Source organism: Anomalospiza imberbis, chromosome 19 (genome assembly GCF_031753505.1).
Source record: "Anomalospiza imberbis isolate Cuckoo-Finch-1a 21T00152 chromosome 19, ASM3175350v1, whole genome shotgun sequence".
In the NCBI taxonomy this organism is placed as follows: Eukaryota; Metazoa; Chordata; class Aves; order Passeriformes; family Viduidae; genus Anomalospiza; species Anomalospiza imberbis.
Window position 1 is genome coordinate 6099582 of NC_089699.1, and position 14390 is coordinate 6113971.

At 40.7% G+C, this 14390-nt stretch overlaps 1 protein-coding gene across 11 annotated transcripts in view; it reads left to right on the plus strand.

Annotated features, from left to right (window-relative positions):
- The window catches only part of B3GNTL1 (UDP-GlcNAc:betaGal beta-1,3-N-acetylglucosaminyltransferase like 1), a 104277-nt gene that overhangs the window by 66773 nt on the left and 23114 nt on the right, over positions 1-14390 (plus strand). For all 11 annotated transcript variants that reach the window (XM_068209352.1, XM_068209355.1, XM_068209356.1 and 8 more), the window contains one exon: positions 6637-6732. In XM_068209352.1, coding sequence (XP_068065453.1) covers positions 6637-6732 — 96 coding nt within the window. The remainder of the gene's footprint in view (positions 1-6636; positions 6733-14390) is intronic.

Consider the following 14390-nt stretch of genomic DNA (forward strand, 5'->3'; position numbering starts at 1 on the left):
ACACTCTCAGATAATCCTGAACACTCAGAAGTTTTTCATGTTTCTCTCTCCAAATATCTGCATTTTAAAATTTGGTGGAGCTGAGCTTTGCCAGGTTTACTCACATTTCAGCTGAACATTAATTCTGGGAGCTGGTATGTAGAAAAGTTTCATGTGTTGAGTTTTATGGGACTTTGTTTTCCTCTTTGCTAGCACTTTTTAGGGAAGTTTGTTAATTGTGGACAAGCATCATGCACTTTAACAGCAGAACAGTTTTATTTTTTAGCTGCACACCATGCAGAGAGATACTTCTGTTGTCTATATTCTCATCTGTTAAATGCTATCTAATCAGTCACAAATATGAAAGATAAATTCAGTTTCCATCTTGTGAAAATTCGAAATGGCATGTCCACAAGTCAAATGGAAATGTAATTTTTTGGACTTATTTTACATCAGCGTTGGTCAGTGTTGTTTCTTAGCAGATTCCTTGTTTGTTCTAATCACAATTTAGAACCTGCCAATATGACTTTAAGACGATTTTCTTTCTTTTGTAGTAAAACCTCAGCACAAACAGCAAGCGAAGAAGACAACCTCTTGGTGCAGAATGCTTTATTTTACTGCATGGAGTCATTCTTCCATTGTAAATACTTGACTCTTTAAATACTGGAAAATCTCCAAGAATTGGAGAAACCTTTTGTAAAGACCACTTTTAGTAGCCTACAGACCCCCAAAAAAAGCTGTAAGACATGCTAAAATCATACAGGCTGTTTCCTTTGCTCGCAGCCATTGTTTTGGCTTCAGCAGTAGGTTAATTCATCGTCATTAATAGGGAAAAGCTCTAAAAACGTCCAGAAGAATGGTGCTTGCTCTTGGGCATTCAGCTACAAAACAGAGATATTCAGCACTATGGTTGGCCCTCAATTATCCCACACAATGGGGCTGGCAGGAGCTGGCTCACAGAAAGCCAAGCCACAGCCAATTCAATCCATAGCAATTGGACTAGAAACCCAAAGTTAATATATTTGCTTGTAGCAAGTTTCAGTTTTGCTTTCAGCAGCAAATTTTCAGGAAATCGAGTAACACAGGTAATGAGCAGCCTGCTATACGCAGTCTTTACCCAGCATTTCATTCTCTGTGGGGCTCTGCTGCAGCCAGAGATGTCAGGAGGAGGTGATGCCCAGCTGATACTCACCCTGGTTTTCGTTCCGTGGTTTCACTGCAGAGACTTGGTGTGAACGTTTTATTTCACGTAGGGAACGCTATTTGTAAAACATTGCTGTTTTGATATAATGGTCAGGATGCTGTAAAGAGGACTGTTGTACATTTCTGAAAGTGGCTGGCCTGGTGAAAAGCATAAATGCAATAAACTGTGAGGAACCAGGGAGGTTGTTACAGCAGTTCAGCCAAATTCAGCTTTTCTGCACAGCTTTGCTCCCATTACTGTGCCCTTTGCCTTCAGAGAAAGCATCATCTCACAGCTCCTCTCACTGGCTCTGGTCTGTGTTTCCTGCAAACTCTGAGACGTTCCAGCCTTCATTCAGGCTTCAAATCCCGAGGAAATCACGGGGAGCTGTAGGTTATAAATTTTCCAGGAGCAGGAATACCTTCTTGGAGGTGCTGAATGCTCTCTGCTTTCACTGGCATTAGCAGCTCTCAGGACTCTCTTACTCTTTTTGATTAGTTTTGTTGCTTAGTAGAGTTTGGGATTGTGAAAGCTAAATACTACACTGATTTTCAGTCAGGCCTGCACCAGGATTACTGTTTATACACCAGCTTTTCTGCACAGAGAGGCAAGGGATGGTTTATTTCAATAATCTGCTTTTTGCTGTGCTGGATTCCAGCTTCTTTAGAGAGGGATTTTCAGCTGCTCTGGAAGCTTGCAGTGATGAGGTGACACAGGCAGTTATTTGTACGGGCCCAGGAAAGGGCACAGCAGTTCAGTACAATATAAACCAACTGCATGGAATCCATTCCAAACTGACTGCTTAGGTTCCTAAGAGCTTCATAAAGCTCATTGTGGTTATTTTCTTTTGAAAAATCTTCTTTGCCCAAATTTTCTGTAGTAGGAAGAGCCTTTTTTTCCCTTCCCTACCCTCTGTACCTCTTCTCTCACACTAGCACACACAGACCTGATTCTGGGTGTAAACCTGGTGCACCTCAGTAACAAGGCCCTGGTACATTCATTGCTGAATTAATGCACGGGTATCTCAACACATCATTGCTTCACTCAAGGTCAGGAGTGATGCCCTTCAGTCTGTGCTCTGCTTACAGAATCACTGTGGCCCTCCCCATGGGATTTGTTTTCTTTTCTTTTTCACCTTCTAGCGTGTCAATGTATGCCCCTGGATATTAGAAAGCTTCATTTGTCTCAACAGAGGAGATTGTGTGTAACCCTTGATTTGTGTGGATATAATTTTTGAAAAATGCTGTAGCATAGAATTAAATGTGTGGTGTGTTTTGGGGAATTGGCTCCTTGCTTTGGAAAGCAGTCTGGGCCTGTGATTAAATCTGCTGCTTTTGTGAACTGCCTGGTTTCCCCTGTGTGTCCTGCATGGCACGATGATATCTGATGTGGTAAGGTTGTTTCACCATCTGCATGGCTGCTTTTATCACACTGCTCTTAGACTTTGATTTGCTGCTTCAGGAAATAGAACTTCTCTTGAGAAGTTACTGCAAACACACAAATGCCTTTCCCTGCATTGGAACTGAAATTTTGCACTGAATGCTGGCATGACCTGCACTGAGCATCAGTGGGAACCAGAGTTCCATGTGCTGCTGACAGCTTTGAAACACAACAATGAAAGTCACTTTATCAGCTCTTTGTGTTCTTTAGATTTATTTTCAGAGAATCTGTGTAACAGTTGGATGTAATTCGATAGCCAAACAGCGAACAAGAACAAACCAGTTTCAATTACTTGCTACTTGATCCTTGGAATAAACCCAGCTAGTTATAAAAGTTCTAAATAATTTAGTAAATAAGATGCTGAAGTAGGAATTTGTGCCCATCATCTGGAGATGGACTCCAGTTAGGTTATGACAACACTGTTCTTCAGGAATTCAAAACCTGAACAGATTTATACCTTCATCTTCTGGTTTTTAACATGAAATATTCATATATTTAGATATTTTTTACAGCATACAGTGTACTGTAATTAATAACAAGTATTATCAATAAGCATTAATCTTTCAATCCAGCTGTGTGTGAAAGGTTCACAGGTCCAACCTGCTCTCAGAATACTGAATTAATTCCTCAAGGAGGTCTGGAAACCTACTGGTGTTCCAAGGTAACACAAGACATTTGTTAAGCACAGTTGGAGGATATTTCCAAGAAAACCAAACAAAGTTCATGGCACCATCATTTAAATTCTGCTTTTGATTGATTGTCAAGTTAAGACTAGCATATCCTCTTTGTTTCTCTCGTTCCAGTCCATGCAATCTAAAAGATTTATGGATGAAATCTGGAGTGTCAGTCTTACAAAGTGAGAAGTTGTAGGTTTTATCACAGAATAATGTGATTTGACCATTTTTTAACACCTTGGCAAGAGTTTATGAAAAGAATAGACAAAAAAGGAATACAGAGGAAACTTTCCCATCAGACTAAACCAAGGTGAAATATAGAATTTCCAAAGTGCAGAAGGTTGAGGTTATTTTTTTGTCTCTTGCAGATAAAATTTCAAAAGCTCTGGAAGGTGGTTTTCAGAATTTTGGCAGATGCCTCAGTGTTTCAGAACAGTTGTTAGTGTTTTTCCTGGCCAGTTCTCCTCCCATCAGAGTGGGTATTCAGAGGATGCAGTTTTATGTTACAGCTGGACTCATGAACCGTGGGCAGTGACCAAAAAGGGAGGGCTTGTTTTCCTCTCCAAAGCTTTTCCTTCCCTCTCCAGTGTGTCAGTGGTATTGCTACTCTGACCCCACAGTGAACTGATTCAGAGAACTAAGGCTGTAGAAAACTAACACTAAAACCCAGGAAAATAATGGCTTTTTACTGATGTAGTGCTCTGATCCATCCCGGGGTCAGGCAAGTACCAGTGCTGTGACTGGGGTGTGCAGCCAGAGGCAGGATGAGTGGGAGAGCTCTTCAATTAATGTAAATGTGGTATAAATGTAGTTTTCTAGCAGTTTTTCAGGTTAAAGATTATTTCTGGATGATCTCTACTGGTGCTGACAAGAAGGGTTTTTTCTCTCTGCTTGGTGCCCTGTTTTCCTACATCCTCCTTTGTGGTAGCACTGCTGATTTATGGTTTGTTGGATCGGGAGATTCAGCTGAAGACTAAGCTAACAACAACAACAAAGAGAATTCCAGCTTCACAAAAGTTATTCTTACATAGCAAGGGACAAGGTAGTGTGGATTTGTCCTTTGTGACAGCAGCACAAGTAAATTTCCTAAAGTCAGTTTGGATGTTGCACTGTAAGTATTCACGTAGGAAACGTTTATTTGCCATTTCATTGACTGTCAGCTGCTGTGCTGTCCAGATTAAAGACCTTCTGGAAGGATAAGATCCTGCAATCATGTGTGGCATCATCAGTCTCTGTTTTGCCCATGTGATTCTCCTCTGGTGTCTCTGCTGAGGTGGACAGTGAGCCACAGAACACTGCTGGATTTAGGAGAGACATCGGTGTATGCAGTGTGTGCTGGTCTGCTGTAAAATCATCATCTGCATCAACATCAGTGCCTTTTGGATGTTTTCTCTTAAATGTTTCAGATCTGTTCTGTCTGGTTTCACTGAAGGGTCTGTGCCAGTGGAACTCTCCTTTTCTGGGATGTTTGGGAGGGATGCTCTTGGCACGTGAGCACAGCTGACTGCATGGAGCTCCATCTCTGAGGTGAAGTGCATTTCTGATCCCTGAGGGACCTGGCAGCTCTGAGGAAATGCCTTTCTGGCCTCTCCAGACACATTTCACAAGTTCTGATGGGCTCAAGACTTTCTTTTGAAGTTTTTGTTTCTTTCAGAAATGAGAGTCAATGCAGTGCCCTCTGGCCTGGCTTTTCTCCCTGCTGCTGTTTTCTTTTGGGATTACTGTTTGGTCATTGTTTGGTTGAGGCCATACTCAATTGCCCTTGTAATTAATGTGGAGCTAATAACCATGTACCGAGTAATCACTGCTGCTCTGCTTTTCTGGGGTTGTTTTGACTCTTTCAGCTCCCACTGACTCTTGGGGGGAGATTTTTACATTTAACACCTCTGAAGTGGAGTATTTCAGCTCTGGGCAACCTGCTGATGAGTTAAGACATTAGGTGATAGGATTATTCTGACTAAATATGAGTGTCTAGAAGGAAGTGTCTGGATGAAAATGAGTCACCTCAGGGTCCTTTCAGGGACAGTGAAGTTCTGTCATTGTGCTCCTGGAGCTGGCATGCTGTGTGCTTCACCCTCAAGTTTGGGCAGATGCCTGTAAGAAAAGTGGGAGTAGGTCAACTGTCGATTTCTGATCAGATTTCTGATTTAATTAATTTGGACAGTTGATATAAGTGTCTTTATTGGGTTTTAAATCCATGTTTATCTGTGAAATGGAAGTTGCCAGACATAAGAGTTTGTGGAGCTCCCTCAGGCTGGCACCAAGAGGAGCGCCTTTAAAATGTAGATGCTGAGATGCATGTGACAAATGCACACTCTTCATTTAAGAACTTCAGATGTACAGGAATATTACTGTTGCCACTGTAACATGCTATGAAATTGTTGGCTGACAGGATCAGCACTGTCATTTGACTGACAGCAGTTGCCAAGTTGGTTTTTTCTGCCTTCATGCCCCAGGGTGTGCTCTGCAGTTCCTGTGTCTCTGCTGGAAGCAGGCACAAACTCCTGCCTTCACTTTGCACCTTGTGTTTGACAAGTTCAGTCTCCTCTTTGCCTGGATACTTCATCTTGTTCAAAAAGAAAGAACCAGTTTACCTCCTGTAATCCACATTCTGGCTTATTTCACAGCTGTATTTACAACAAGTTTGTTTAAAGCTTCAAAGACCCATTTGTGTAGTTCTTGGCTGTCACAAATGAAGAGGTGAACTTAATAGTTACTCCCTTTTCTCTACTTAAAGCTCTTCCTTTCCAAAAACCTTTTATTGTAGGTACCCCTGGGTAGCAAATCCACAGTACTCAGGTAACGTTTAAAACAAATTGCATTTTACTTGTCCAAGCTTGATTAGGATTTAAGTGGCTTTGGCAGAAATAAAAGATCAGTGAAAGTTCATGCTCTTAATCTATGTGTAAGGAATATAAAATGGAAAAAGAATCAATGCTCAGGAATTGTAGGGTTCAGTTTAAGAACTCGAACTTTCCGTGATTCATCTCGATTACTTCATTTCCATATTAACATCACCATTATTGATAAAGTGCCAGCTCCAGTACAATACTCTAAATTTGGAAAAATGTTTTACGTACTCTGCACATGTTGCAGCTTGGGGGAGAGGAGAAAGGTCATGGAATATGAAGCAGGAGCCACACTCACCTTTTGGGCTGTGGCACCTGGGAGATTCTGGTGCACACTGCACTTCCAACACTAAGCACCTGCTGAATTTCCAGCCCTTGCTCTTCTCAGTGCTTCAAATTGCTGAAGGTTAGGCATAATTTCAGGTGAATGTGTGAGGTCTGCTTTGTTCCTCAGCAGCTGCTGGGTTTGACATTTTAACCGACTGGACTTTTTCCCCTCTTTTTTCCCTAGGTGTTCACCTCCCATGGGCCTACTGTGATCATGCCAACCTGGTTCTGCTCTCGAGAATGGTTTTTTCATGTGGGAAGATTTGATGAGGGTGGAAAGGTGAGTGGTTCAGGGCATCTGTAGTCCAGGAGCCATCCCTTTGTTCAACAGGCTCTGACAGCCCTCTAGCTGTTATTAAGGAATAATAAGGAAGGGGTGTAGATGAAAAAAGCTCTAAAAAACCCTGGGTCATACAATTAAGAAAAACAAAACAAAAAAAAAAAAAAAAAAAACAAAAAAAAAAAAAACAAAACAAAAAAAAAAACAGTCTCCAACCAGCTAAAGTTGCTTGGGAATAACCCTGGTGATGGAAGGACCTACCTGAGATTGATATTGTAGTACATCTCTTAGATGTGTCAGCAAACCTGGAAAAATCAAAGGTTTCAGACATCCAAGCTCCTCTTTGGTCCCTGGAATAGATGCTAAAAACAGGTGAGCCCTTAGTTTTGTTATGAGCAAGGTGAGGTAGGTTGCTGAAAGAAGCTGGGAGGGAAGAAAGGTGCAGAATGGCAGAGGGATAAAAGTACCTTCACCTGAGGGGGAAGATTTATATCCCTGAGAGGAAAAAAGAAGGGCCATAAAACTATTACCACAAAAACTCATTTATCCGCCTGTCCTCTTGTCAATCTTAGTTCTTGTGCTTGTTCTTGGAGGATTTTAAGTAGCTTCTCCTCAAGGATCAGGGCTGAGGTTACAAATTCAATACCTGTGGTCTCAGAAGTGTTCCTTCCCTGACAGTTAGGTGTTCTTTGTCTTTATGAATTTCCTGCATGAGTTCAATTTGGCTGCTTTAAGCTCATCAGCGTGTTTTGGAATAAAATCCATGGGTGTCTGTTGGCAGTGTTTATTGTGGTGGTTGAAATATGTTGGCAAATAGATCTAATTTAAACACATTTGGATCCATTTTGTGTGCTTTGCTTCTGAGAGGTTTTGCTTCCAGTGGTTTTGGTGAGATTTTAGGGCTAAAATGGGTGGTTCTGATTTTTTTTTTTTAAGCTTTCATTTATTAGCACTCTAAAAAAATCTGCTAAGGCTATTTCCTATTTAATTATTTAAACTACAACAGATGATGATGATTATTATTTTTATAGCTTTTAAATGAAGCCCTTCAGTGCCATGCAGTTTGTGTATATATATACATGTGTGTGTATGTATGAGGATATACAAATATTATTCTTTGGGCTGCCAAATAATTATAATTATAAGGAGACAGCAGACAGAGAACTGAATTGTTTAGAGCAGTGCAAAGATTTGCCCTTAATTACATGGTGGGTGAGTGGAAGAGCTGGGAATGGTGCCTTGCTCCCAGTACAATCTACATTTGCTGACCCATGCTCTTTATTTCTTTTTTATTATTATTTCTTATCATTGTATTTTCACTCTCTGAAGGATGCTTGACTTCTTGAGCGTTGTTAGTGAGCTCCAGACAGAAAGCAAGCAGGTTAAAGCAGCAGCAACAATAGAACAGCAAGCCTAATGATAAAGTTCAGGAGGTTAAGTTAAATAGACTATTGTTCTGTGCTTTTTGCTTTTCATGTCGATTTTTTCTCCTTGTTTTGTGTTTATGATTTGGGTTTTCTCTGTTTTGCTCTCTCTGTGTAATTGTGTAGGAACTATGCCACTGGTTATTCAGCTCTAGTACACTGACAATCTTAATCTTAATCCTGATGATTTTTCAGCCACAATGCATGATATGTCCTTCTAGTTTGAAGAATTATTAGTGACAAGTTGAACTTATTGTTTGTCCCTGTTGTGAGGTGTCCAACATGTCCAAGCTCAGACTCTGGCTGATGCAGGGGACCTTCAGAAAAATACCCCATGAGCAGGACAGATCTGAACAGAGCAGTGAAGTCAAACCTTTGTCTTCTTGGAGTTTAGAGGACACAAAATTGAGTCTTAAATCTCGAGCATCTAGTGTTACAAAGTATTCAGCACTGCTCTAACTCATTCATTTTCATTTGAAAAGATTCCCTTTAAGGCAAAGGAAGCTTTTCTGTGTATCAGCAGAGCTGAGAATACTCTGAAGGGTCTCACCCCTGTGAGTTCTGACCTGTGCCAGCATCTGCATTAATCTGATCCCTTCCATCTCCATTTTTGAGTTAGCGTTTATTGATGAGCCTTGCCAGTGTTACATTGCTGGAAGTAAACACAGGAACAGGCCAACAAATCTCCATGTTGTGGCCTTCTCCGTTTGCTAAACTGTTTCTTGCCAAAAAGCTGCATTTCTCATTTGAAATTAAATCCAAACTGTTCTTCGTATTTCGGTGCTTAGGAAAAAATGGAGGGTGATTCTTCCACGGGAGAAATTGTGATTTGATGTTTATGGTAACAGAGAGGGTGAATTGATCAAATACAAATACATGTGCTATGGTGTAATCCTTTTTTTATTCCAGGTATGTGTGTGCCTCTCCAGTCATTCAGGCTTTACGTGAAACAGGTTTTTTCCTTTTTTTTTTTTAATTTTTTATGCAGTTCTTTCTGATCAAGATTTGTAGTTGTTGGAAGTGTATTCCTTTTAGGTCCAAACAAAATAATATCTTCACAAATGGTCTCTAAGAACCTGACAGGTTTGTTTTATATTAGTAATGAGTATTTATATGAGTATTAATTAACTAAAATGGTGGAGGTTTTATATATGCAATCTCTGATAAATGCTAATTAAAGCAGGAGCACTGAAAAGATGTTAGCAAGCTCTGATGGTGTTCTGAGACTGAGATAATACAATGGAAGTGGTCACAAGCCTATAAAGTAACATTTCAAACAGTATCCCCTGCTGGAAGAAGAGTCACATGATGAATCATATTTTTGGCTTACTTATTTTAGGAAACTAAAAGAAAAGACTCTTTTAAGCAATTTTGGATAAAGAGTGCAGTACTTCCTTTTTGCAGAAAGTAGCAGCACTTCCTAAACCCTTCAGAACTCCCATGTGACACTTGGTGTGTGACATTACCACGGGTGGCTTTGCTGCTGGAGTTTTTGGTGTCTCCTGAAAAGTAGCACCATTGTTAGAAAGTAATAACCGTGTCCAAAAGCATCACAAAAAATTGTGCCGAGGAGAAAAATGCCCGTGTTCTGGTCTAATGTGAAAAGCAGATTTTGAAGCTGTGTCATCTGTTAGAGTGGGGAACTCCCCAGTTGTGTGCAGTGGGAGATGAGGTGCCTGTTATTAGTGAAGAAAAGTTATTTTTCCATGTGTCTGACAGAAATGCTGAGTTCAAGGAGAGCTGTATAAATGAGCATTGCTGCCCTGCAGGCTCCGCTCCATGCAAGGGTGGAAAATTGCAGACTTGGCTCTCTCCAGGCAGAATTACTCTCCACATCACAACTGTTACGTGCCAAACTTGTCTCTTTCTCTAGAATTTTACCACAACTTGGTTCCAAATTTCCTGTCACCTCTGTGTTTATCCTTCCTTTTTAAGTGTATGAAAACTGAAAATGGAGTGACAGCCTTAAAGTTCTGAGCTAATCTCAAAGGGTAAACAGGGGGAAATTATTCCTAATGAGCCGCAGATGGAATCGTGCATTGTAAAGCACCAGCCTTTCTGAATGCAAACTCTGAACAAAGTGTCTGGAGCTCAGTTTCATTCTATTTTTGTGATAAAAGGTCACAAAAAACACAAACTGAGGAGGTGTCAAAATATCCTTTTGAGCACAGGAGACTGTAGGCCATGTGTAAAGCTCTGAGGTAAATGTAGCTGTTGGGCACTCACTGATGCAATTTTCCATGTTTCCCTGCCAGAGCACACAAATGTCATTCCATTCAGAAAGGCAAGTGGTTATAATAATGCCTGAGAGGTAAAAGGCCAAGGAGGAATTTGGTTTTTTGGAACGTGAATTAAAATAGTGTCAGTCTGTCAAATAACCTATCAAGATGCTGTGGGGAAAACTGGGATAAAATACAGGCACTACTGGGGGTTTTTTTGTTTGTTTTTGGCTTGATATAGTTAAGGCTGAGCAGAGATCAATATTTGATCTAAAAAGCAGAGAAAAGGTGGTGGAGCCAGTGATTAATTACACTTTATAAGCTATTTGAAAATTCACCCCATACCCCATATCTAATTATATTTTCTGCTGGTCTGTTATTAAATATAATTTACAATTTACCACCTCCCTTCCATTTGACTTCCCCATCATCTTTGTTTTACTGCATTTCTCTGTGCCAAGACATTTGGATGAAAGCAACCTTTTGGCATTTCCTTTAACCTGTTATTTCCTAAACAATAAAATAAATCCTAATGGGCTCTGGGTCCTATAATCAAGGCAAAATGATGGAAAGGCATGATCTGGATGACAGCCAAGAAATGAAGTGACAGATCTGCAGAAAGGGAGACTTAAGAATCTCTTGGATAATCCTGTAGAAAAGCTATTAATAGCTATTTAATCCTTCCCATTCACCAATTTTAGGCTCCTCTGAGGAATTAAAGTGATTTTTTTCTGTCCAACAGTTACCCTGATGGTGCTGACTGGTTTACAAATCGTGTACCAAGTTGCAGCCCATTTTCCTTGATGCCCCTGACCAAAAGGGAGGACCAAGCTTTTCCAAACCTGAAGGCTTTTTTCCCCCTGTGGATTGATGTACTTCTCCTGTCTTGTTTGTCATTGCTGCTTATTATAAGTGCACGTATTAATGAAATAATGGAAGAGCTCCCATTTTCACCAGTCAGACTTCTCTGCACAGGCTAAATCTCCACTGGTTGTGCTCACAAGGATCTGCCACCTCTGCCAGAGTGCCTGTGAGCTGGGACAGGGCAGGGAGTCAGATGGGAATGGGGCAAGGCTGAATAGAGATGGATGAGGAAGCTGGGACAGATTGATTCTGTGGCAGAATCACTCTCATCTCTTTGCTTTAGCAGTGAAAGGCAGCTTTTATATTGGGTATATGCCTCCACAGCCCCGTGGTGGTTTCTGTCCAAGCGAGCAGATGAAAGGACTGCTGTCAGCCTCAAGTGCTGCTGTTGGTCATCCCAGCATGACCTCACCAGGTGTTCATGGTTACAGCATTGCACAGGGCATCACCTGCATTAAAACTCCTCCAAAAATTGCTGGTGGTCCCTGTGGGAATGTAATAAACCCCTCAGGGAAACCTCCAGACTTTGCCCTGGAAAGATCCCTGTTTATTGTAAAAGCAACCCCCGACGCCTGGGAAGAATGAGCTCTGAGCTCCAAGGATTTCAGAAGGATAATTAATTACTTTATTATACTATATTATACCATAACTATATTGCACTAATAAGAACTATCACTAACTAACTAACTCACTAATAAGAAAAGCTCACGACTCTCTGCTGAGTTTTTACACAGTTGTGGATCCAATTGGTCAATGAATCTAAAACATATTACCAGAATCTAATTAAGCAATCACCTTGGGTAAACAATCTCTAAACCACATTCCACATGGGCACAAACAGTGAATGAGATAAGAATTGTTTTGATTCTCTTTTCTCTGCTTCTCTCACAGCTTCTCTCAGGAGAAATCTAAGTCTCTCTCTGTTCAGAGGGCATGTGAATAGCACACCTGCTGATGCTCCATCATTACTGATGGTGGAGGTGCAAGAGTTGTAGCCAGAATTGCTTGTTGGGGGATGCTTGAACCTCTTTGGAAAATGTTGAGGTGGCTGCAGTTGGAGCAGAGTTTGCTGCCAGGAGTGAGAACAGCAAGCGATGAGAAGATGGCAAGAGAAGGATCATAGATAATTTAGTCTGGTCTCTGAACAAGGAGGTGCTTTAACTCCAGTTCTGCTTGACACCCCGTGGTGTATAAAAATCAGTCCCCTCATCTGTACAGCCATCAGACAGCAAGCAGTACCTGCTCAAAATACTGGGTCAACAGACACCCTTCCCCTGTTCAGTAGGAATGTGAAAAAGTGAGCTATGATTTTGCTGGTTAGAGCAGAGCAGGGGCAGGCTGTGCTTTTTTCTGAGAGCTGTAATTAGTTTATGCCTTTTTGCAGCAGAGGATGTGGAGTTAGGTTTTGCTTATAATATGGAAAATTCTGCATGGAGTCCAGTAACATGTAAACTGTGCAATTTAATTGTATTTATTATTGCTGAAAGCTATTGATGTGGTAGCCTATTGCTGAAATGCTGGGTTAGTAATTGATACTTTTAGCCATGGATATTAATTTTCAAAAAATACATTAAAATATCCCTTTAGTGGTTAAACAGCTTTTTCTTTCAGAGCTGTGTTGTTTCACAAAGATTCCTGGTGCTTAAAATGCCATCTGGATCCAATAATAGATCTCAGCTGGGAAGGAACTCTTGTATTGCAGCAAACTTACACGCTCAGGAGCCCTAGGAAGTCCCATCCCTGCAGGATCCATAACACAGTCAACATCTTTCCTCTGAAAAATGCGTGGCAGTGCTGCTCCTTTGTAATGTGAGAGGCCACTGCTGAGCAGTGCAAGGCACCTGCTCCTTCCTGGGCCTGAGTGCTCTTCATTCCAGAGAATTTCTGCCAGTTAAAGGAAAGCAAAAGAGCCCTTGGAACCAAGCAGCGTTCTTTGAAAGATCCTTTTACTTCTGCAGTACCTCATCTTAAATATACATATTAACAGTTGTCTTGAGTAATGTAAATGCTTATCCAAAAGAGAAGGAATTGCTGAGATGTATGTGACATCATCATAGATCTGAATCAAAATCTGGCTCCTGCAGCAAGCTGATATCTGCTGCACTTGTGCCCTGAGACATGGTATGGTGTGTCACCAGAAAAGAGAAAAAGGTTTGAACTTTCCTGCTGGCTCAGTATTTCCCTTGAAGTCCACAATAAGGAAAATATAGAAAGGGCTGCAAGATAAATGGAAAGAAATTGATTTTGTGTTTTTCTTCTATTCTTGGTGACTGTGGTTGCTGGCTGCCACTCCAGCTTCTCCCAGATTTCTTTTGTGACTTTCAAAGTAGGTTCACTTAAAGCATAAATTGTATGAGCTTGTCTAAAAGCTTTCCTCTGCCTTGCAGCTCTTAAACCAGAAGTCAGACAAATGTCTACAAAGACAACCAATATCTGCAGGTGAGCTGCACTTAGTGAGCTGCCAGAGCAGAATCCATTTAATTCAGAATGTGGGAGCGTGGCCCAAATCAGTGTCACACATGAACCAGAGTGAGGGCAGGAGCTGCAGAGTCCAGAGCTTGATTGGATTCTCGTTTCTCCCAAGATACACATGTTCAGCTGAGTGGTTTGGAGTTGTTTTCCAGGGCTCAGAGAGTTTTTTGTCTCATTTCTCTTCCACTCCCACACCCCTCTGGCTACTCAGCCTGGTGGGGATGAGAAATAGTCACTGAACTGTATTGCTTTCGTATCTAGAGGACCAGTCTAGCACTTTAATTGGAGAATCTCATTTTCTTAATTATGGAAGAAACTCAGAAACTGTAGTAATAGGGAAAAAATAATTTAATTTTTTTTAAACTTGTACTCTTATTTTTCTGTGTTGAAATAGAATGATTCAAATTGAGATTGAGGTTGAGGTTTATGACCTGGTTATTCATGTGTTTGATACTGTCTACAGAATCAAAAGTATTTCAATCTCTTCACCTTCTTTTCCTTTAAAATTTTGTCATTTTATCTTTCAGCTTTTTGTTGTTGCTACATTTAAATGTTTTCTTTGGCCCACCTGGTTTTATAAAAGGGAGCTTTTTAGTCTGGTAAAAAACATGTGACCTTTTAAACACTGGATTGCAAGGAAGAAATATCTGTATTTAGACATGAAAGAATGAAATGTTCT